This window comes from Podarcis melisellensis (genome assembly GCF_964234715.1).
Source record: "Podarcis melisellensis genome assembly, chromosome: 8".
NCBI lineage: Eukaryota > Metazoa > Chordata > Lepidosauria > Squamata > Lacertidae > Podarcis > Podarcis melisellensis.
The window spans coordinates 51,510,850-51,534,730 of record NC_138540.1 but is presented as its reverse complement, the minus strand read 5'-3'; the positions used below and the strand labels follow the sequence as shown (position 1 = coordinate 51,534,730).

At 42.2% G+C, this 23,881-nt stretch overlaps 1 protein-coding gene across 1 annotated transcript; it reads right to left on the bottom strand.

Annotated features, from left to right (window-relative positions):
- Positions 1–2,225: 2,225 nt before the first annotated feature.
- Positions 2,226–21,402, bottom strand: PLA2G15 (phospholipase A2 group XV). The gene is made up of 6 exons (XM_081920380.1): positions 21,079–21,402; positions 11,494–11,650; positions 9,500–9,618; positions 8,268–8,366; positions 7,352–7,576; positions 2,226–6,728 (listed from the first exon to the last, which is right to left on the bottom strand). Exons 1-6 carry the CDS (start codon positions 21,245–21,247, stop codon positions 6,217–6,219), a joined length of 1,281 nt encoding a protein of 426 aa, XP_081776506.1. The 5' UTR covers positions 21,248–21,402; the 3' UTR covers positions 2,226–6,216.
- Between the last annotated feature and the right edge of the window lie 2,479 nt (positions 21,403–23,881).

Below are 23,881 nucleotides of genomic sequence, written 5' to 3'. Positions count from 1 at the left end.
TTCTTGCAATTAGGGAACCGCCAGAAGGCCCTCGGCGCTGGATCTCAGTGTCCGGGCTGAACGATGGGGGGTGGAGACGCTCCTTCAGGTATACAGGACCGAGGCCGTTTAGGGCTTTAAAGGTCAGCACCAACACTTTGAATCGTGCTTGGAAACTTGCTGGGAACCATACTAACAGATGCGAAAGAAAGAGGGGGGTTTGCCCTGCCGGACTTGAAGTTATATTATGAATCTGCAGCCCTCTGCTGGTTGAAGGATTGGATTTTGTTGGAGAACACCGATGTCCTCGACCTGGAGGGATTTGATAATGCTTTTGGGTGGCATGCATATTTGTGGTACGACAAGGTTAAAGTTCATAAATCGTTCAAAAACCATATTGTCAGAAGGGCAATTTTTATGGTCTGGTCAAAATATAAAGACTTATTGGAGAGTAAAACTCCGAGGTGGCTCTCACCGATGGAGGCCAAAGCACGTAAAAGACTCAATATGGAGGCCCATTGGCCTAAATATTGGGAAATAATTGAAAAAATTGGAGATAAATGGAGGTTGCAGAGTATGGAAAAGTTAAAAAACAAGGTGCGAGATTGGTTGCATTATGCTCAAATCCAGGAAGTTTTTAAAGCGGACAAAAAAGTGGGTTTCCAGGAGGAAAAATCGAAACTAGAGACAGAGTTGCTTGAGCCAAAATCTAAGTTAATTTCGAGAATGTACAACTTGCTGCTTAAATGGAATACACAGGATGAGATTGTTAAATCCTCCATGATAAAGTGGGCGCAGGACTTGGGGCACAACATTATGTTTGAAGACTGGGAAAGGTTATGGAACACCGGAATGAAATTCACGGCATGTAGTGCCTTGAAGGAAAATATTATGAAAATGACATACCGGTGGTACATGACCCCAGTCAAGCTTGCAAAGATATATCACCTGTCTGACAATAAATGTTGGAAATGTAAAGAGGAGGAAGGGACATTTCTACACCTCTGGTGGACCTGCCCGAAGGTGAAGGCCTTCTGGGAGATGATACATAATGAACTAAAAAAGGTGCTTAGACTCACCTTACCCAAGAAACCGGAGGCCTTCCTCCTGGGCATGGTAGACCAGAGGGTGGCTAAGAAAGATAGAACTTTCTTTATGTACGCCACTACAGCAGCAAGGATCTTGATGGCAAAGCACTGGAAGACACAAAATCTACCCACATTGGAAGAATGGCAGACGCAGCTGATGGATTATATGGAACTGGCTGAAATGACTGGCAGAATTCGAGACTCGGGAGAAGAAGAAACGGAGGAAGTTTGGGAAAAATTTAAGGACTATTTGAAAAAGCATTATAAGTTGTATGAATGTTAAAAAATGCTTCTCTCTAGGAAATTATAGCTTCAGTATCGGTAAATCTTTGAATTGGTAAATAAGGCACAACAAGACAGAAGTGGTGTAATGAAATAATTTTATTGTGTTGAAACTAAAAATTAATGGATTTGGATTGAAATGTTTAGAGACCAGATATCACGATAAAATGGAAGATATATTATTATGTTTAAAATAAGTCAACAAATTGCTGAGGTTTTGGTTTTACAGAGAATGCAGTGTCCGGAAGATGGGGGGAGTCCATTAGATTTATGGAAACATGTATTTGGAATTTGAATTTTGTATATTATAAACCTAATAAAAATTATATTAAAAAAAAAAAAGGAAACTTGCTGGGAACCAATGCAAATCTCTCAGAACCAGTGTTATGTGGTCCCGGCGGCCACTCCCAATCACCAGTCTAGCTGCCGCATTCTGGATTAATTACAGTTTCTGGGTCACCTTCAAAGGTAGCCCCACGTCGAGCGTGTTGCAGTAGTCCAAGCGGGAGATAACTAGAGCATGCACCACTCTGGCAAGACAGTCCACGGGCAGGTAGGGTCTTAGCCTGCGTACCAGGTGGAGCTGGTAGACAGCTGCCCTGGACACAGAGTTAACCTGCACCTCCATGGACAGCTGTGAGTCCAAAATGACTCCCAGGCTGCGCACCTGGTCCTTCAGGGGCACAGTTACCCCATTCAGGAACAGGGAATTCCCCACACCCACCCGCTCCCTGTCCCCCAAAAACAGTACTTCTGTCTTGTCAGGATTCAACCTCAATTTGTCTGGGCAAGGTCTATAAACTGTATGCTGTAGAGCAGATGGTTGCTGTTAAATATTCTGTGTTTAAAAAGCACAAAAGAGAGGCACAGGAAACATTTAGCATTTGATTCACTTTATTATGTTATCAAAGTATGATAATCAAATTGTCAGAAATCTACTGAACTCATTCACACAAAGAGGAAGGTGTATAGAAAAACAACAGGCCTTCCCAGGCAGTGTTCTATATTAAATACTGTTAAACAGAGAACAGCAAAGTAATTGCGCAGTCCCTGAATTTTTGAACACCTCAAACACTATTTACTCCACAAACTAGCTTCATGGCTAGAATTCTTGACTTTGGCCTGCAAACTCCGTTTCACTTATTGCTCAATGGTGAAATCTACTCTTTCTAGCAGAATCACATAGTAGCCCTAAAACCTTGCAGCAGCAGCATCTATCCATCTATCTATCTATATTTTAAGCAGTTGAAGTTCCATCCAGCACTCTCTACATATCAGTTGTAGTGCATTTGGTCCTTAAAACGTATTTTGGTTTTGGGGAGCAAAGTTGCAGGGACATGAAAAATGAACATATTTGTAATAATTGGGGATACAAAGAGATAGCATGAAGAGGCAAGCTGTTGGAGAACGTGTCTCTCATGTGCTTTCACAGACTGACAGCAGCAACCAGAACCCAAAGACACATTTTAGGATCGTCATGCCCAGTGAAAATTTGACTTTGAATTGTTGATTCCCAAGACAAATAGAATGCTTTAAAACTCTAGTTTCAAAAGCAGTTTGAAAGAAGGACACAGACACATCGTTGTTTGAAAAATGTGAGCTTCAGGAAATTAATTGCACAATTTGTGGCTCCCTGGCTATGATCTACAGGAAGCTCCAGTTCAATCAGTACTTCACCACTGAATTTATGAATAACCATCATTCACAATGTTAAATGGTGGCTATAAATGGCAAGATCTAACCCAATATAGCTTTTCCCATTCTGTTATCAGTTAAAGGATAAAAACATAACAAAAAAGCCACAATACGATACAAAGCCAAATATAGAAGAGCAAGACTGTTATATAACCAGAAGAAGCCCCAGTGGGACTGCTAATGATGCTTGGCCATATTTAATTTTACAGCAGGCAGCTGGCACAAGCATTGATAAATAAACCACCAATGTCCTGGAATCAACGACGGGAGGCAGGTGTATGAAACTGATCGGGACAGATGAGAAGGGAGAAATGAAGAGGTGACATTTTGATTGCACTATGTATTAAGAATGAAATGCAGGTGGGACAGAAGTATTACAGGGCACATAAGAATGGGGCTGGAAGTCACAGCAACAGATGCCAGTTACCAGCTACAGCTGGACAATATGATGCAAGGCCAAAACATGGAAGGCACACATACAGTAGGAGTGCACTCTGAATATACATGTGGCCTTTGGTTTAACCCCTTAGTCCTCATCCCCAACTAAAACTAAGCCTAAACACAAGTAAATCAACACATTCTTGTTACCTTCACCTCTAACACTCCCCCAACCTGGCACCCCCCGTGTCGTGATTTAAATTGGATCCTACTCAGGAATCAGAGACCTGTGCTTTTGCTTCTGTTGCACTGTTAAGCGCCATATGTATGGATAGCTCTATATGAAGTGTAAGTTAGCAAGTCTCTGGAGATCTGTCACACTCATTTCCTGTTCTCTGCTGTAACAGTCCTAAACAGACCATTAAGGCAAGCCCTAGCCTTCAGAATGTTCCATGAAAGTGATGTTGTGCTGAATGTGGATTTCCCTGTGAATGTGTGAGGCCAAATAGTAAGAAATAACTCGGCAGGGAAAAGGAACCCAGTGTCACCCACATGGAGCAGCCATCTGCATGGCACCAAGCATAATGGTACCTTGAGGCCAGAAGATTGATATGGGTAGGATGGGGAGCAACAGACAAGGTGGAACCAATCTTAGAGCTATAATTAAGTATAGCGTCAGTTTAGCAAGTCAGATTTGCAATCAGAAGCATTCCCAAATGAAACTTGCAGCTACAGAACAAAGAGAAGCAGACTGAAGCTGACAATTCAAAGACATGGCTTGAGGAGGCACTCTCAGAGTGCAAGGCATAGAACAATGTCTGCTGGAACCTTTCAGAGGTTATGTTATTGCCATGCCCACAGTGATCACCAGTGGCCTTGTTTAAAATGGTTACTGGCATTACTGAAAAACAGGAAATTGGATGAACAGCATTGCACATTCCATAAGGCAATAAATACTTTGATAAATATTTTGTTTCTTGGAGGACCAATATTATGCTAAAACTACTACAATGTAGCAATACACAATCTAGAAAGCCTAAAAGCTTGACAGCAACTATATAAAAATGTTACACCATACCAGTAACAGAAAAATATACTTGCAGACTGTAAGCTACCACTGCAGATTCTGTGTGATCTCGTTGTCTAGTTAGGAAAAAGTCTGAAGATTAGAAAAATACGAATGGTAAACGTGTCCACATCTGTCGCTCTGTGCACTTGCTTACTAAGAGGTCAGGCTCAGTGCAAGTTCCTCAGAACAAAATTCAGATTTCCAGGTCACTCTTACTCTCAAACTGGAGTATTTGGCACAAATCTCAAGTCAGCCCCCTATTACAAGTGTCCCTTATGACATCAACAATTGATGTACCGCTCCCTTTTGGGTGCTTTTGAAGTTTCAACACAGGGACTAACCAGACATAGATAACGATGCAGCAGCTTGTATCCCAAACGTATACTGAGCTCAAGGCAGGAGAGTTTGGTCGTGCCATGTTGGCTAGACACTTATGCTGGTTAGTTAACTGAGGAGATGGTCACAAGCTGTTATCTGGGTGGGCAGGACAGCAGGAATGAATACTAAACCATTTGCTCTAGAAGGAGGGATTGTCAGTAGATGACCAACCCAGCAGCTAACAGGCAATTATGGGGTCAGCTGAGCCTCTCTTTTTTTGCAGTCTGCCCAGCACTGCCTCAGATGAAGGTTGGTGCTTTTTTTACAGGCACTTCCTGCAATTATGGTTGCACATTACACTCCTGAATCAGGAACATGAGCAGCTTTGCCCCATGCCATTTTGTTCTATGGTGCAAGGCTTGATCTTCCATAGGGGACAAGGAAATAGAATTTGGAAGAGGATTACAGTACAAGAAAAGGAGACTCCAACGGAACATGACAACCAAGTTACAATACCAAAATTTCTGGGAAGAGTTAGCTTTACTATCAGTTCCATCTTTAAGAAGTCTCCAGTAACAAGAACAGTTTAGGCTGTTATTTTGCTCTACAGTGCTAAGCGTTGCTGGAAGGCAGCCTGTGTTTTAGACACTCCAGATCATGGAAGGAAGGCATCTGGCTAAAATAGCACTTGTCACAGCACTGGCTTCTGAACAAAGGTTGGCAAGTACTCTAGAGACAGCCAACTGATTACAACAAAACAGAGACCATCTCCTTAATATCTACTCTGTCAATTCTTAGATCTACAGCCAACTGGAAATATCCAAGTTACAGCAGTAAAGAAAACCTTGCTGTCTTCAGCCATTGACCACCTTGCTCCAGCAAGGATCAAGCTAAAGGGTACAGCTTGTGCTAGAAAATCTTATCAGGAGCTCAGAGACATACTGTATCTTCTTCATGAACAATACTCATCTGGCTGGATGTCACCAACGTAAATAAAACCAAATAGCTGCTGCTGGGACTTCACTTAATACTAGCTTCCCAGCTGGCAACAATGACCCAGTACTTGTGACCCTTCAGAAAAGGTTATGTTATTGTTCTTTTCTTTATATTACAGCTCATCTATGCCCTTCCCCACATCCCAGAGAACAAGCGCAGCACATTCTTCACAAAGATGGGCACTGGGATTGCACTAAATACAGCTGGAATGAGCTTTTGTATGTAGGACACCACAGTGTGTTATGAGCACTAATCAAAGAGACAAGTGATCATTAATTGACAGCAACATTTCCAACAAGGCCCAAACAAGTCAAGCAGGCTTTAAATAGGGTTGTCCAAAATAGCCATTCTTCCTCCCTGCCTTAAAAGGCCCTTCAAGTGTCATGTCAGAAGAGGGTATTATGCATTGTGTCATGAACCAAAGAGAATTTTTTTTACGTAGGAAATTGTATTGGCATCATAGAGCATTTCAATGTGCTCACTCCCTGGAAGCTCATAGAGTGTCACATTCTGTTTCTGCTGGCCCACCCACTTCTGACACTGCAAGGCACTTCGCAAATTCACTGTTCCATCACCATCACCATAAAAGATCTTAGGATCCTTGTCTGGAAAGGTGTCATAGAAGAATGACTCTGGGGTCTCCACCCCAGTACCATAAAGACAGTGTATGCGCACCCCTGGAGGAATCATATTGTAGACCAAGGATTCGGTCTCTGTTCTCATGAGCCAGCCATCTTCAAAGCCAATGTCTGTATAAAACTTTTGGTAATCCTGAATAGTATAGTTAGCAAATGGAGTGCTGACAAGGATCTTCTCTGGAGACCAGGTGTAGTTGTAAGGGAGCAACCAGCTGGTTGACACTGCAGATCTCTGCTGGCCTCTGATCTTAAGGGAGCTGATGACAGGGATCCGATTATTGTCACCTGAGGCATTAAAAGTATTATCTGGTTAGTGATTACATGTTGTCACATAAACTCATAATCCAGTAGTTATAAACTCATGACACAGACCAAAACTAAAGTATAGTTTGAATGTTATCATTTTACACTTATTAGGTTGTACTCTTCAAGCCCTGACATGGAGGGCAACAGTAAAAATATTTGATGCCAAAGATGGCATAATCCAAGGAAAACTACTGCCGTATAAAACTGTCATACAATATAAATAACTTCATGTAATCTAAAGACTTACCTTGAGAGATCGCTTGATGGTTTCATAACAGATAAATATATTACCTGCTATCTAAGGACTCTGCCTCCCTATCTTTAAAATTAGGCAGGAGTTGGCTTTGAACAACATCAGTACTTAAGACCATCAGTAACTTCCCACAATTATAGAATCCAATCATCCTGGAAATTCAAAGATTGATTGTCCTCCAATGCCTGTTTCGGGCTGGCTCTCTTCAACCAAAAGCTGGTTTTAGGATGAAGACTGTCGTTATTTATTACAGTAGTACATCTAGATGTAGCTAAGCATGTTCAAGTTGCACCACAAACCCCTGTCCCTTTTAATGGAACCCCCCCCTCTGCAAGCTGGAGACATTTACCTGATGCTAGAACACGTAGAGTTTTTGCCACTCCTCCCCATGGGGCACCAAGTGAAATGAAGTCCCTTATGTATTTGTCTTTCCAGTCTTGAGGCTGATGGCTGAGGAAGTAGAGTACATACATATTCCCCATGCTATGGGCAATTAAAACCACTGGTTGATCATATTCTTCATACATTATCTCTATCAGCTTCCGGAGGGCCACAAAATAGTCTGCATTCTCATCTAGAAGGAGGAAGGCAGATAATTTATCCCATTAACTGAATGAACTTATTAAGTATCTCTATTGTCATTTTATTTAAAACATTTAACACTGAACTGAAAGCTGTAGAAGATCATGTGCACTGTTTTGGATAGGTTTTTCCCCCATTGCCCACAATTCCCTAAACCTTTCAGACTAGCTCCCCAACATTCAAGACAAAAGTCTCTCAGGTTTGTTTGTTTCTATGAGTCTAAGTTAAAAGAAAGTGTGTCTTGATTGTATAATCTGACACAGGCTGCAAAGAGAATGATTTTGTTCACACATGCATGTACACCACGTGACTTCTGCATCTCAATGACCGGGAACCGAAAATGTGAAATGGCCTCATTAGAAAGCACTGATTTGCATGGATGGTGGGTAACTTTAACAACACCCTGTATCAACATCTACCCTCCAGGATTTCAGCACAGCTCTTCAGTAACAATTTGGCTTGTTGCACAATCTTGGCTGTATGAAGTAGAAAGGTCACCAAGACTTGTTGTTAAACAACCCTGTAACTATTTAACTATCGGGTGACATTCAGTTGCATCAGGGGCTAAATAGGTTGAACTTGTAAGCCTTGGAAAAACTTGATTACCACAAATTGTGTGTTTGCATGAGCCACAGTTCATTCTGCTCTGTAACCCAAAACCCGATAGATGAAGATTTATTTACTTGGTGCCTTCCGCCAATCATAGGGAGCGCCTCTAATATCTTCATCCCGTTGATAGCCCAAGTCCACCAGAGTCTGCACCAGTGTATAGAAGTAGGTACCTATGGCCAAAAGAAGAAACTGAATTGCAACGATACCGCAGGCCCAATTAACACTGCCCTTTATGTAACGTTAAAATTTCAGGGCCTTTTTAAGCCAACTCCCATATTGGTTACAACATGTTATCAGTTAATTTGTTCAAATTGATCATTCTTCAGTTATAAACAATTACAGTGTCAGTTACGTTCATCAACAATTCTGAAATCATAATCTGGAGATGACATTCATTTTCAAGCCATCTGGGACAAGATGTTCCAACAACTGTTCATTCTTGAGTGGTCAATTTGCTCTATGTTTTCATCTTTGAGGGTACATGACCACAGGAAGAACCTAAAGAACCTATATGATCACAGCTGTTGGAAATGAGCACTCAGAGATGGCTGTCAGTTCACCTTTGACGCGGTATGGTTTTGTTCCACTTAAATTTTCTCTGACCTTCTAATACCAGGTGAGATGGTACTGACCTTAGCAGCTGGCAGAGTACTGAACTGTGTTTCCATAACTAACATAGTTTAACATGGTTGCCTCTATCATGGGCTGAGCACATTTCCACTCTGTTGCCAAGGAAGTGAAGGCTGAAAGTTAACACCAAGGGTGAGGGCAAGAAATGCCATCTAAATAACCCTGGCACCATTGGGGCATTGTTATTTCTGTTTCTGATATCAGACTTGAATGTTACATTTACTACAAGGAAGAAGCATTCTAAATCAAATAGACTGCACTACAGATGGTAATATGTACATAGGCAAGTTGGGAACAGCCATAGCTCATCATATTCAGGTAGGGCTAGGAGAGACACTTGTCTGAAACCCTAGAAAAATCCTGACTCAGTACATGGCAGCTTCCTATATCCCTTCCTAAATTACATGCTTGGGCCTATGTACAATACAGATTAGTTCTTTTCCCAGCCTTCCAATCAGACAAGTGTGAGCTCTTTCCATAAAATTCAAACAAAGGCAGACAGAGAATAAATCTCAGGAACTATTCTCCATCTCTGGAATTATTCTGGTTTTTGTCCAAGGACATTTAGGGGAAGGAACTATTTTGCCAGTATGTTTCATGCATGCATATTTGAGACTTGACACTACCACTGCCAAGAGTCCAAATGAGATCAGATTAGGTGAAAAATACATACCAACACTTCTTTTACTAGGGTCAAGGAATTCCAAGGAGAAAGTCTGTCCAAATCCAGGGACTTTGATATCCACCCCATCTGGTGGCCCAGTGGATCCACTTGTTCGATTGTATACTAGCCTAGGGAAAATATTTGAATGGGAGTCTATACATTTGAATTATCTGGTACAGAAAAGGTGCACAACAAATGGACTTTGAAAACTTGTTTTCTGATGCACACAAACATACACTAATTAAACCAGTAAGGTGTTAAGTCCAATCTGCAGCATACTCTAGACCAGTGTTTCCCAACCTTGTGCCTCCAGCTGTTTTTGAACTACAATTCCCATCATCCCTGACCACTGGTCTTGCTAGCTAGGGATGATGGGAGTTGTAGGCCAAAAACATCTGGAGGCCCAAGGTTGGGAAACACTGCTCTAGACTTCAGGTCTAGAGGGAAGAGATAAGCTTTCTTTACTAATATAGCCAGCTATAAGTAGAGTTTTAGCAAAAAGGGTTAAGAGACTGGTAAGACAACTTTAAGTAGGTTATTTCAACAAAGCTTCTCAGACAGACTTAATATAGCATAAGAACAATATCCACTTAGCTGCTAGGTACTATCTGAAGCAGCCCAGTCTAATAATTGCAAACAATTGGTTGGCCTTGTTCTTGCTGCTATACAGTATCCCTCTTCCTAGAGTTCTCCCTTCTTCCACTCCCTGTAATGTAGATGAGTTCCAGCAGTTGGCCTTAAAATGCACCTGATGATTTTGGCTAATGTCCTCAACTTGAGTGCTGGACATATGTTTTTGTCATAAGCAAATAAGGTAATTAATCATTCTGCTTTGACTGTTCTGGCAGGTAAGTGGAGAAATGTTAACCAATGCCTTAGTAACATGAGGTCTACAGACTTGTGTCAATAAGAAAATGGATGTAATATAGCATTTGTAGTGTTTGCTCTTTAAGAGACCTCTGGGTCCAAGGAACCATTTAATTTATCATTAACTCATAGTTAACATACTGATGCGCAATACAAGAAAGCAATGAAGTGTTAAAAAGGCATAATGCAAGTTGAGTAACAAGCAAATTCAAGGATAACAGTTTATTCATGTGGTCACATGGAAGACAGAGCAAACTTGTTTTCTTGTGCTTAAGAGGACAGGACCCGAACCAAAGGCTTCAAGTTACAAGAAAGGAGATTCTGACTAAACATGAGGAAGAACTTTCCGACAGTAAGAGCTGTTTGACAGTGGAATAGACTCCCTCTGAAGGGGCAGACTCTCCTTCTTTGGAGCTTTCTAATCAGAGGTGGGATGGTCATCTGTCATGGATGCTTTAACTGAGCTTTAAGTGGACAGCAGGGGGTTGGACTAGATGATGCTTGGGGTCCCTTCCAACTCTACAATTCTATGATTCAACAGCTATTTGAACTTTTATGTATGCAAGTAGTATTTCATGAATGGATTCCTGCCAATTTCAAACTACCACCTTTTCGAATGCTGGCTCAATTCCTACAGCATATCAAGCCACAGTCTTTGCTAACAAAATTTAGAACACAAACCATGTGAGTAACTGGCAGGGAATCACCATGAAAATTGTTCCAGAGGGACAAGGGTGGAACTAAATGATTCTCTGTTTCACACACAATCACATTTCCTATACTGCAATGGGAAATTGTGAATCCATGGCACGTACACATATTTTGCACTGTTTGATTGTAGCCTAAACCTGCTGCCAATTACTGTAGTTTCCTGCTGTGGACATGTGTTCCTCAAAAGTGACAAACTGCATACAGACTTGATAGTTTTCTGGCTGCTACACATAATAGCTGAGCCAGGATTTGAATTCTGTTCCCACTGACTTTCCCACATTGCCTTCTGAGTGGTTTGGGATCTCAGCTTGAATGTCCCTATATCTCATACAATTTGGGTACTTCTTGCTACTCAAAAAAGAATAAAATTATTTAAGTCCCATTTTTACACAGATACGAGTCCTTTTAACAGTGCTATGACCCACCTGATATTATCTATCCAACAGTCAATGATAACAGGAAGCAGCAGTTCTAAGTTGAGCCACAATGTGTAGTAACTTTCTGTCTTCTTGGAGCAGAGGTAGTGCACCACAGAAGGTTTGTCCAACTTTGCTTCTAACTGGTTACCCAAATCTCCCGGCACTGTAATGGTAAAAGGAAGGGAAGAGTTACATCAAGTGCTGTGGTTTTGCTCAGGCATTTTTATTCCCACCCCAAAGCTACACTGGGTTTTAAAATGCATTGAGGTTTTATTACTTTAAAAATGCTACACTTTGTAAAGCAATCGGAGCTCTGTGGAGAAATGGCCTCAGCACTATTGTAAATTAGCCTGGAAATTACTCAGTCTCCAAGCCTGTCAGCTGACCTGTAAGAATTATTGCACTCTTGTGATGCTTGATATTCTAAGAAATGTAAATACTTCTGAGTTCAGATTACGGTATGTTTGGTGGGGGAGAAACTTGTTATCTCAACAAATGGGAGTTTAATTGACTGTTTCAAACTATTTTAGCACACTATGCATTTTTAACTATGCAAGGAAAAAAGTGCCTTCAAAATTATTAGAAGATTTTGTAACCGAGAGTCCTTTCATGGAACCTCCCACCTACATTACACAAAACCGATTTGTCAGCTTATTTATCGCAATTTTTGTTTGCTTTATATTTTCCACTATTATACACATCAACTGTGCTTTATGCTACTTTTATACTATTTCTGACCTGAAGGAAAGGAAGAATGCAATAAAGATTCACAATTATTTATTCATTCATTATATTAATTAAATGTATACGGTATATCACCCTTCACCCAAGATCACAGAGCGGTTTACAGTATAAATACACAAAACTACACAACATAAAAACAAAATCAATTCTATAAAAAAATGTTAAAGGCACTTCTGCATATGCAAGACAGTCCCTCCTCCTCATGCCCCATCTCTTTCATCAGCAAACATTTACATTGCCCAAAGCAAGCATCATTCATGTCAGATTGGATAGAATTTATGGAGAATGGAATTCAACAGTCATGAAAATCAGTTTCTTTTCTCAGCACAATGTGATATATTTTATCATCTCAATTGCTTCTGAAATTAGGTTGAATGAAAATTGCATGGACAAGTGTATTTGGCATTGCTTTGTATATACACCATTACAGACACTTCCCTCAAAACTGATTATTCACTTAATACTGAAAATGAATACAGGAACTTCAATCACATAGGACTTAATGTAAGGAAATATGCTTGTTTCCTGTAAATAGCTGCTAAATAGGCACTTCTTCAATATTAGTTTGCATTTCCATCAAGACTATGATAACTCCATTAAATGAGCTAACACTTTTTTCTCTTCATTTACTTTTCACCAGCTATTTTACAAAAAAACCCACACATTTTTTTAAAAAAATTCTTTGTTAACATGTTCCACAAATCACTCCTAGTTCATGTCTGGCAGGTGCAAGAGCTCCCAGCAACTCAAGCCATGTCAGAAGTTAGGCTGCTGTAGTCTGTGGTTCCTGAAGCTTCTGGAAAGTCGCCAGGGCAAATATGCCTTAAGTATCTCTTCACCGCCCACCACCTGACATATGCATCAATGGATGCTGACTAGCCAACCTGCAAGGCAACCTTCTCCTAAAAACATTTTCAAGGTCTCATCCTGTATTATCTAGACAAGATCACGCGCCAGGCACTTAGACTGCTTTCCCTATCTCTGTTTGCTGCTTTGACTCAGATATCTATCCAGGGCTGAAAGACACAATCAAATGCATCTCATGTATTTACTAATAGTACTATTCTTAGAGCAGACAACAAAAAGCTAGATACAGAATTACCACCCTAGCAAAAACATTTTCTTTCCAATGTTGCAATTTTGAAGGTTTTCCCACCTAAATAGAAACTATATAAACCAAAACTAGTTTCAAGGAGCTGAAAGAAGAATTGACATAAATAGGTGTGGGAGGATGGATGGAGCTACCATTCATTAGGCATTTAAAAATCTGGTACAGTTAAATTTCTTAAATATTTACACTTGGAAACTGGCTGGGGATTTAGAACTTGGTTCACCCTCCCTCTGCCTGTTATAACATGGATTTGAGCATGTTTTCTTCATGGTGGGCAGTTCTCAAGTTTTCACCTCTAATTCCAAGAAACAGGACTCTTTATTTTTGCAGCTTCTGTTTCCCAGGAGTCATGGAAAAGTCTCCCGTAACTGTTGAACAAGATGAAGAGTTTATAAAACCACTTACGATTCAGGGTTGTTTATTTTGCAAGAAGCTTCTATGTTATAATTAGGACTAGAAGGGCAGTCACATGATGTGCAGATTCCACTGAAGAGTGCATGAGTAAACAAACCCTGCCACAGACACCCAGCTGCCAACCTGAGTCAAACAATGGAGTAGGAGCTTAAGAAAATGAATACCCAAATAGCTTTGTTTAGGGCCAAACTACATCGGACAGTGACAGACCAGAGTCTAAAGCAGATCGCTGATCAATTGTTATAGTATTTGCATGATTTAAAGCACAGAAATGTCAAGTGAGTGCTGAGCCCTTCCTGTGCTCTCAACCCCACATTCTAACCACTTGTTCTCAGTGTTTCATCTTGCAGTAGCAATCTAAACCTCAAAGTTAAAAACAGCTGAAATGAAGCTGGGGAGGGAAAGGTTAAGTACCCCATCCCCATCTGGCCCACATCATATTAAAACTTGATCATTGGCTGGCTTCCTAGGAATTCTACACAGCCAACTGTGGATTGTGTTGCATTGCTGTCACGTGTAGTTTGGCCTTTATGTTCCTAAGAATTTTAGCAAAAAGTTAATTCAAACCCTTAGTAAGTGATTCAGCAAACCAACTCTGATCCTAAAATGTACTTGCTTAAACCCCCCTCAGGAATTAATGTAAATGAAAAGAAACATAACAAAGCTGAACGGTTTGCTTAAAAGCACTGAAGTTCCTTTAAATAAGTAGTACATAGCAGAATGAGCAAAGAGATCCTTCTGAATGTTTATAAATACACTACCCTTGATACGATTCCAACCTACTTGCTTACCCAAGAGCAAAGCTTGCGTCAGTTAGTATAATTTGTAGCAGGAGTTATAGACTGAAAATAGTATTGTTTCAAATGAATGGTATCAAACTGGATCTGGATCTACATAGATTATGCACTAATGTGCTGAAGTAAGCTTTTATTTCCAGCTGCTACAAAGCTTGGCACTGTATTCAAAAATCTGAAATACGGTACTTGCCTGTCAGGCATTTTCCTTTATAACTAAAAAACACTATGTCCAAGCATGCTGCCCTGTGACAAAAATTAAAAGAAAATTAAAAGCAGATATTCTTGAGGTCAAGTTCCTGATACAGTTTGATACAACAACTAGCACATTGCCTGAGAATAGGTCCTCCCTGCTTTCAACTGTAACTATATTATAATAATATTAAGGTGCACACACATAGCAGGTCCCACTCCACAGAAAACAAATCTTTCACCTTTCAAAATTAGGAAATATTCCCTGAAAAAATAAATACACTTCATCTGAGTACACACAGCAATGCCAAACTCATCTTGACTCTCTTAATGACCTCAAATATTTCTTCTGCAATAGAAGTATCTTGGAAAAATCTCTCCACGTATTTCTATTCACTTACATATCCTTCAAAATCTGTCAAAAGAGCATATTTTGTGTATAAATAGGGGAGGTCTGTAACAATGGTTTCAGAAACTAGGTTATTTACCATTTCAAAAAACAGCCAAGACTGGTCAGGATAATGCAGTCAGCAAGCATTATCAGGTACAATATTTTGATAAACAGGAGACAAGCCAGGCTCTCAAATTTCTATTGTAGACTGATGCTTGTACAGTCAGACCTTGGTTCTTGAATGCCTTGGTACTTGGATGTTTTGGCTCCTGAACGCCACAAATCCAGAAGTGAGTGTTCCAGTTTGCGAACGTTTTTTGGAAGCCGAACATCCGACGCTGCTTCCGCGGCTTCCAACTGAGTGCAGGAAGCTCCTGCAGCCAATCGGAAGTCACCCCTTGGTTGTAAAATGGTTCTGGGAGTTGAACAGGCAGTCAGAGACCAGTGAAAAGAATCAGAGACCAGCGGCAGCAGCTGTGGCTACCTAGAGGTCTCCCAAGGAGAGGGGAGTGGAGAGAAGGCTGAGGAAACACTCCACAAGGGAGGATGTTAGATAAAGGGTGAAAGGCTGCCAGCTCTGAGGGAAGAGGTGACATATCCAGACTCCTGAGCCCCACTGGGGTGCCGCAGAAAGAATGTAGTTGGTCAAGGGAGCTGTGGACTCAAAAAGGTTGAAATGGTCCCTTAACCTCTGGGCTAAGGGATCGGGAAATTTCTAAAGCCTTTAAAAGCTGTTACACACCTTTGTTCTGGGTTCTTACCTCCTTGCAGCAGAGGAAGGGGTGGGGACACTGTTGCAACAGAAAGCTAAAGATCTTACTTGCTTTTCTTCTACTGGTTCCTGCACAGGGCAATGCAGGAGCTTGCAATGAGAAAGTATGAGCCCCTAGAATGTGATCCAGAACCTTTTGCCAAACTTATACATTACTTGGCAGACAAGTTGGTATGGATAGTGCTTCCTAACGGTAGAAAGTCTGAAAATAATGTGAATATTGCACAACATCAAGAAAAGTGCTTAAAAGTCAATGAAAAGTACAACAGTAAGGAAGCATATGGAAGAAGGAAGCTACAGTTCCGGTACGCAGTATCACTGGAGCACAGCCTAACTTACTATTCTCCTGTGCAAACTACATGAAGTGTGGGTAAATTATATTGTTTTTAAAATGCAAAAGTGAATCTATTCCAAGGACATGTATGAAATGGAACTGGTGGTGGTAACAAGATTGTCCACTACAAAATGATGCTCAGCATCTCATACTAAAAGTTAGCAACACTTTAGCCACCACAAATGTGCTGTGGCTATACATTAAATCATGGGGCAATCAGTCAATAATAACTATCACTGAAATTAATCTTCCTAACAAGGTGCCACAATGCATGTTCTGTACCTCCACCTGCAACTACCTCCATGGCTAACTGCCAGTTTGAGAGGCAATGATTTAATTTCAAAGAAGGTAGAGCAGACCAAGTGGATCACAGAAAGCTTCTTATCCTACTAAGTCAAGTAAAGAGATTACAATTATTCAAGAGAACGGTGGTGGCCAAGAAGCAATCACCAAGTAAAAAAGAATGTGGCTCTACTCCTTAATACAAGATGGGCATGGTTGTTTATGTAAGCAACCTGCTACAGGAACAAATTGCACTTGCATGTGTAGGTTATAGATAAGTGATAAAACAGGAACCCAAAAAACGAACACTAATTATGCAGTCTCTTGCAGTATGAGCAGGCAGATCTTTGACCACAGTCCAAAGGCCAATTTACTTTTACTTTCATCTTTTGAAATTCACCAGTTAAGCATCTGGAAACCCCTAGAGTGAGGAAAGAAGCAAAATATTAAGAGGATTGCTGTTGGTTTCGTTTGCTTTTTAAGTAGCCCATTAACTACTCATCCCTAATTGATGCTTGTACAACCCTATTTGACCTATGCATATAGGAACTAACCAAGACAATTAAAAAAGAGACACAGACAGCTTTCTGGGGTAGGTGGTGGTAGGTTTTTTTTGTCGTCGTCCCCACCCCCCACAGCAATTCCCAAACTGACTTGGGATAACAAAACATTTTTTCTATCCAAGTCAATTTAAATATGTCAGTGCGGTAAAATGTCCCAAAATGAAGCCATGTGTGATGTGTCAGAAGTAGGACTATTATCTGTTTCCCTTGACTGGGTTTTGTTGCTTTTTGGGAGGAAGGTTCGGCTTGGAAAACCACATGGAATATTTCTTTACCCCAACAAGTTAACAATGGACAAAAGGGAAAAAAACAGCTCAACTGCAAGAATCTATAGATTTTGTGGGATTTTTTGTTGCTGATGTTTTTCATTTCACAGGTGTTTTGCAGCACAAAACTTGTAAATAGTAAATGGCTTAGATTTAGGGAAACAGTTTACTAACCCCACCTGCATGACCATCTCTACTTTTCTGGAGCTGGCATGCAGAGTGGCCCTTGTCCCTCATGCAACGCAGAAAGCTTTTAAGCTGTGTCTTGCTTACTGGTCTCTGAAAGGCTCTCACACAGGCGCCGGGTGGCTCCCAGAGCCTGTGCGAGATCTTCCCAGAGCTCAGTAAGCAAGGCAAAGAGCTTAAAAGCTCTCTTCATCATGGGAAAACCCAGCACAGAAAGAGCGTTTAAACTCTCCACCTTGTGTCCGTTTAATTGCAGGGGATTGGACACAGATGATCTTCAGGGTCCCTTCCAACTCTATTATTCTGTGAGCTGTGATCTGCATGCTGGCCAGCCACCAGGCACATAAAGCTGCGATTGTGCAGGTTCATAAGTTGTGAGTTGATTGTATTGCATCCGAGATCAGTCCGTCATGGGAAGACAAAAAAATTAGTAACTGGTGTGTTCCCAATTCTGACAGAAATAGGAAATTAATGCTCCCATAAACAAAGGACCAGGGTGTTGTTTATATTATTTGAATCTTCATATAAACAAGATATGTTAATTACCATCTGCTTGCCCATATTGGATTTATTAGCAGCTGCATTAAAGCCCCATAGTGAGCATCTGTCTAGCACATGACTTATTTTAACTCATTTATTTCTCATGTGACTGAAGCCTGATATTAGATCTGCAGGTATTTCACTGGTCGCTTTATCTCAGTTGATGCCAGCCCTGGATTAAATGTCAAAGCACATTGTTTAGCCTTTGTGGAAAACAAGTAAGAAGAAGAAGAAGCTGGTAAAGGCTCATCTCCATAAAGAGACACATAGGCAAACTGTTTGCCACTCCACGACCTCAGAAATTCACACATGTAAATTCATTTCATTATTTGATTCTGTTAATCAGGTCTCTCAATATGACATATCGTTTTAAACAATAGTGAAAATTATTAAAAGATAATCAGCCTTTGTCTCAATGACACTATAACAGCTAACCTCTGCTTTTGGCTGATCGCAATGCAACAGTTTAAAGAGCTATTTATTGTTTCTATTCTGTGAACACATACCTGCATGATTAAATTCTGCAGTAGTCAGAACACTGCCTACATTTAATCTGTCATTCTGCTCTGCACAAATAACTGAAGTACTATAAATAAGATTATGTTTCATTTTGAAGCGGGTCAAGATCTAGTCAACAGGCAAGGTTTCCTAATGCCAAAATAAACAGAGTATACGCTTTTAGATGTGTGTATTTTCTACTTATAAAACTACAACCATTTGTGTATGTGAAGAACACAGTTTGGTGAAATCCATGGACTTTATATTAACTGAATTGAGCTTATTTAACAGAGACCTATGCTGGCTAGTATTACTTGATCTCTCAGTGGCTTCTGATTCCCTTTTTGCTCCCACCCCTGCCCCCAGAGTATATTGTATAAAACGGAGTAATTCTATAAATTCAACAGTTCATAAAATACTAAGAAACACAAAATTCCTCCTTCCTGGTGCTTCTACTATTGGTAGAATCTTTACCAGATGAACTGCCACCCCACATGCTTTCTCATGGAATACTGGCACCTTCCTTGCACACAGCTCTTCTAACACTGTTCTTAGGAATAAATCCCATAGATATTAAAGACACTTATTCCCTGGTAAATATGTGAAGGGTTCCAAGCAGTGGGATGTTAGGGTTATAGGTTCACTACTGGTTTTATCCCGCAGCATAAGAAAAGCCATAGTTTTTGGTATCAGGGTTGGCATCACTGTTGTAAATGTTTGTTAAAAATAAATGTCGCCAAAAATAAATAAATGTCGCTTAAGCCAAATATCTGAAGAATCAAATGAAGAAAAACACCAGTAACCTGCATAGGACTACAACACCTCCTGTGTTATTTATCCATTTAGTCTAGGCTGTATCCTGTTAGGCCACACAGAGTAGACACTGAAATCAATGTACATTACTAACTTAAGTCCAATGATTTTCATTTACTTGGATACAAACCACATTTGGCAGGAAGGAGGTTAAAGTTAACATTATCACAGTGGTACATAGCTGTTAGACTAAGTGCTAGTGAGGATGCAGGGTGGAATGTAGGAAGCTGCCTTATGCAATGTCAGACCACTGGTCCATCTAGCTCAGTACTGTCAACACTGAATGGCAGCAGCTTTCTACAGGGTCAGTCAGGGAACATTTCCAGTGCTATCTGGAGATGTCAGGGATTGAATCTAGGACTTTCTGCGTTCAAAGTAGTTAGTTGCTTAAGATCCCGTTTGGCTTGGAGGCACTGGGCATTCTGGATATGATGGCAGCATAAGTCTGGCAGGCCCCTGGCGGACTGCAGGCCAGTTAACCCTCCAATCCCCTGCACAAGTGAACTCATCTGCCTGCCCCCTACACATGCCTGCCTGGGATAGCATCAAGCAATTGGTTTCTCCAAGTGAGAACACTGAAGAACTAAAATGTGTGCATTTCCAATCTAGACTAACTCAGCCTTTAAAATCCATCATGTTTGGTGGTTTTAATCCCATGTCAGACCATTAGTCCATCTAGTTCAAGACTACCTACACCTAAGGTGGTTGTGGTGGCAGCTGGCTTTCCAAACCCTACCTGGAATTGCTGGGGACCTTCTACCTACAGCCACAGAGCTTACTGCCTCCTCCCAAAGCTTCTCCCCAGGCTCCCTAGTCCCCATAGCTTTCATCCTAAAATACATGCAATTCCAGGATGTTCCAAGCCCTCCTCTCACCCCTTCACTCTTAAAAGTCCAAAACGCAGGTCACTGTGCGCTTGGGCTTATGATGCAGCGGGGAGTTGGGATCCATGAGACTTTCGGCCACAATTAACCTGTTAGATAAAGGTAAAGGGACCCCTGAGCATTAAGTCCAGTCTCGGACGACTCTGGGGTTGCGGCGCTCATCTCGCTTTGTTGGCCGAGGAAGCCGGCGTACAGCTTCCGGGTCATGTGGCCAGCATGAGTAAGCCCCTTCTGGCGAACCAGAGCAGTGCATGGAAACACCATTTACCTTCCCACCAGAGTGGTACCTATTTATCTACTTGCACTTTGACATGCTTTCAAACTGCTAGGTTGGCAGGAGCAGGGACTGAGCAACGGGAACTCACCCCGTCGTGGGGATTCAAACCGCCGACCTTCTGATCGGCAAACCCTAGGCTCTGTGGTTTAACCCACAGCGCCACCTTAGCCCACGTTAATTAAAAAAAGAAAATCAAGTGCAAACATAAGGCATGAACAGAATAAGCCAGTATATCTTCCCCCACCCAATAAAGCAGAACTTACTGCTTCCTCTCTGGGCTTGAGGGTGACCTCCAGGCTCCCCACATCCCCCTTCGCCCACGACTCTCCACATCGCCGCCCCACCCTGAGCCCATGAATAGCCAGGGGGCTTTTGAAGTTGAAGGGTGCCTTCCCCCCTCCCCAAACCCCACGGAAACTTCTCGTCCCAACCATGTGGGGGGATCTGTAGCCCTGGCAACCTTTCCTCACAGGTGCCCGTTTTTTTCTCTCCGACCCCGACACGGACTCCGCCCCCCGGCCAGTCCTTACCCAGCACGACCGGGGGGCCGGGGGAGCTCTTTCCTCTGCGGGGCAGGCAGCAGGCGCCGTGAGGCGAGCAGAAGAGCAGCAGGAAGAGAAGGGCCAGCGAGGGGAAGGCAGCCCCGTCCGGGAGGAGCCGCTTCCTCCGACCCCGCCTCGAGCCGGCCGGCCGCATCATCGCCTCAGCTCATGCCCCTCCTCGGAGGAGCGAGCCGCGAAAGCGATCAGAGTCCCAGTCCCGCCGCCGCCGCCGCCTCGAGACAAACAAAACGGCTCTCTCCCCTCTCGAGCTTCCTCCGACCGCCGGAGCCTGTCAGCTGAGGCGGCGCGCGCGGTGCCAAAGGGCCTATATAAAAGGGGGGACGGCTAGCCAATCAGCTTCTCACCGGCTGCCTCACAGCCAATGAGAAGGAACTAGGCGTTCCGGCGCTCCTCCTATTCCCTCCCCACCCTCGAGTTCAGTACGGGAAGTTGAGAGCGGAGATGTCGATTGAAAGAAAACACACACAAAATAACCCCAAGACGTTGAAGAAAACACGCCCCCCCCCACTTTCTTCCCCGCGGCCGGGAAAGACCAATCGCAGATCGAGCAGATCCGCTCCGTCTCAAAGCATAAGAGTTGCATATGCTGCAATTGTACAAGGGAGACTGGTGCAACGCGGTTTGTTTTGCAATGTCCACCCACTCGTCTCCTAGTGCAGGGATCAGGAACCGGCGCCAGTCCTCTTGATCACGGACCATGCTGGCTAGGGGGTGTTGGAGGATACCAGCATATTGTGGGTAGGGGGCACTGGTGCCCCATCCCTGCCGTAACAGAAGTGCTCCTGCTCAGGACGCTATATAACAAGCTTTAAGGAGCTTAAAGCGGGCCGGGCCGGCGGGGGCTTCATTTCTATTCTTTTCCAGCTGACGTTCAGCATTCTGTGGATACTGAATGTATTGGGCTGTTTGGGAGGCAAGCAAAAGGCATTTCAAGGACACATTTCAGCCTGGCAAAGACACTAAAGGAGGGTGTGAAGCAGGGCTGGTGAAGTCGCAGCGTGAGAAGAGCCCCAGGGGCAGATGCAGAGGCTCGGAGTAATGTATTTGACACACATACCCAGACCTGTGGTCCCCCCTCCCTTCCATACATAGGTGCAAGGACTTTTCTGTTATTGTCAGAGTAGCGAAATTGCATTTTTACTTGATAAAGGAGCTGCATTCTACCTTATGGTAAAGTCAGCTCTGGGTGTGACTCAAAAAAGTATTTAGGATGCGCCTAAATACCACTGACATCAGTTTATCATATTTCTGTGTGTGCCTGATCACTGTGTAGGAGTGTAAACCCATCCGTAACCAGTTCTGTACTGTCTCCTGGAAGCCAGATGGGTTTTTCCCCACCCACATCTCTCTGGGTTCTATTCCTGCCCCCAAATGCCACCTTTTCCTCCCCAATCCAAGCATTTCATATAACAGGAAAATGAAATAATATTGATTCATTCATTCATTCTATTCAACATGTGACTTGTTTTATAATCTGCTTGCTGCGCTGCTTTGTGTTTAACTAGCAACAGATAAAGTGGAACCCGTTGCTTTTTTTGTCCGCTCTGTCATGTGCCTGTGCCTTGAATGGGTCACTGATAGCTGCTAATCAGCCAAGAAGGCCCTTGCTGAGAAAAACATTTTAAATGACAAGACTCTTTATCTTGAGTTGAGCAAGAGCTATGCCGTTGTTACTGGAGTCAGGGGTGAAACTGCAGCATAGGACCAGAGTAAGCACACCCTAATTTGTATTTGGCAGGCAGGCAGACACTGGTCTTTGAATATTCAATTTATTAAATTATATGCGCTTCAAATGAAAAATGAAATTGAAGCTGTGGAATCATGAAAGAGGTGGGATGGTTCTCTGAGCATGCAAGTTTGCAAAAATCCTGTTGTCACAGGAGGAATCCTATGAATATACTAAAGAAGGGAATGCCATGAGAGGCTACCTCAGCCCCAAAGGCCTTGCTTGTTACCAGTGTGGCCTCTGCCAAAGGCAGAACAGGAAGCAGACCTTAGAAGAGGCGGTATGGTGTAGAGGTTAAGAGTGTCAGACTAGGACCTGGGACAGCAGAGTTCAAAGCTCCCCTCAACCTTGAAGCTCACTGGATCACCTTGGATGAGTCACTGTTCTCAGCCTAACTTAACCTCACAGTGTTGTTGCAAGGATAAAATAAGGGGAGGGAGAGCCACATACGCTACCTTGAGCTGCTTGAAGGACAGGTGGGATAGATATGCTATAATAAATAAAATAAATAAAAGATCTAGTTTAGGGCCCCCATGCTGACTCTTTGTGAATGGGGGGAAAGGGCAAACCACACTGAAATGTAGGGTGGGCCAAAGAGATATGAGAAAGCCTCTTCTAAGGTGGTGCTAGATGTACCGTATGTAATTTTAAAAAGCTAGTCTTTTTAATTAAAAAAAAAAACCAAGGGAATTTTCTAGACAATTAAAAAAAGGTTTGCTCAGTTAATCTAATGGAGGAAATGGAGTTCATCTAATAGGGAAAATGGAGGAAAAAAACTCCCTAAGCTAGGGATGGAAAATCTGAGGCAGAGGGCAATGGAACAGAGCATCCTAGAAAAGGTGAAAGACTGGTCAGGATCATTCCATAATGTGTCAACATGCTGCAAGGACTTACTCATATTGTCTTATATGGGAACTCCGGACTTCAGTCTGACCTAGAGGAGAAACAACTCCCTTTAATATTTGTCAGAACAGGTTACCATATGGCAGACTTTGCCAACCTGGTCGCCTCAAGTTGTTTTAGACTAAAACTCGCATCCTGTTA

Excerpts from the sequence above, each read along its gene's own strand:
- PLA2G15 (XM_081920380.1), bottom strand. The coding sequence starts at position 21,247 with ATGATGCGGCCGGCCGGCTCGAGGCGGGGTCGGAGGAAGCGGCTCCTC. Across the intron at positions 11,651-21,078 it reads CGGCCCCCCGGTCGTGCTGG|TGCCGGGAGATTTGGGTAAC; the intron begins GTAAGGACTGGC and ends TTACCATTACAG. Across the intron at positions 8,367-9,499 it reads CCCTAGTAAAAGAAGTGTTG|GTACCTACTTCTATACACTG; the intron begins GTATGTATTTTT and ends TTTTGGCCATAG.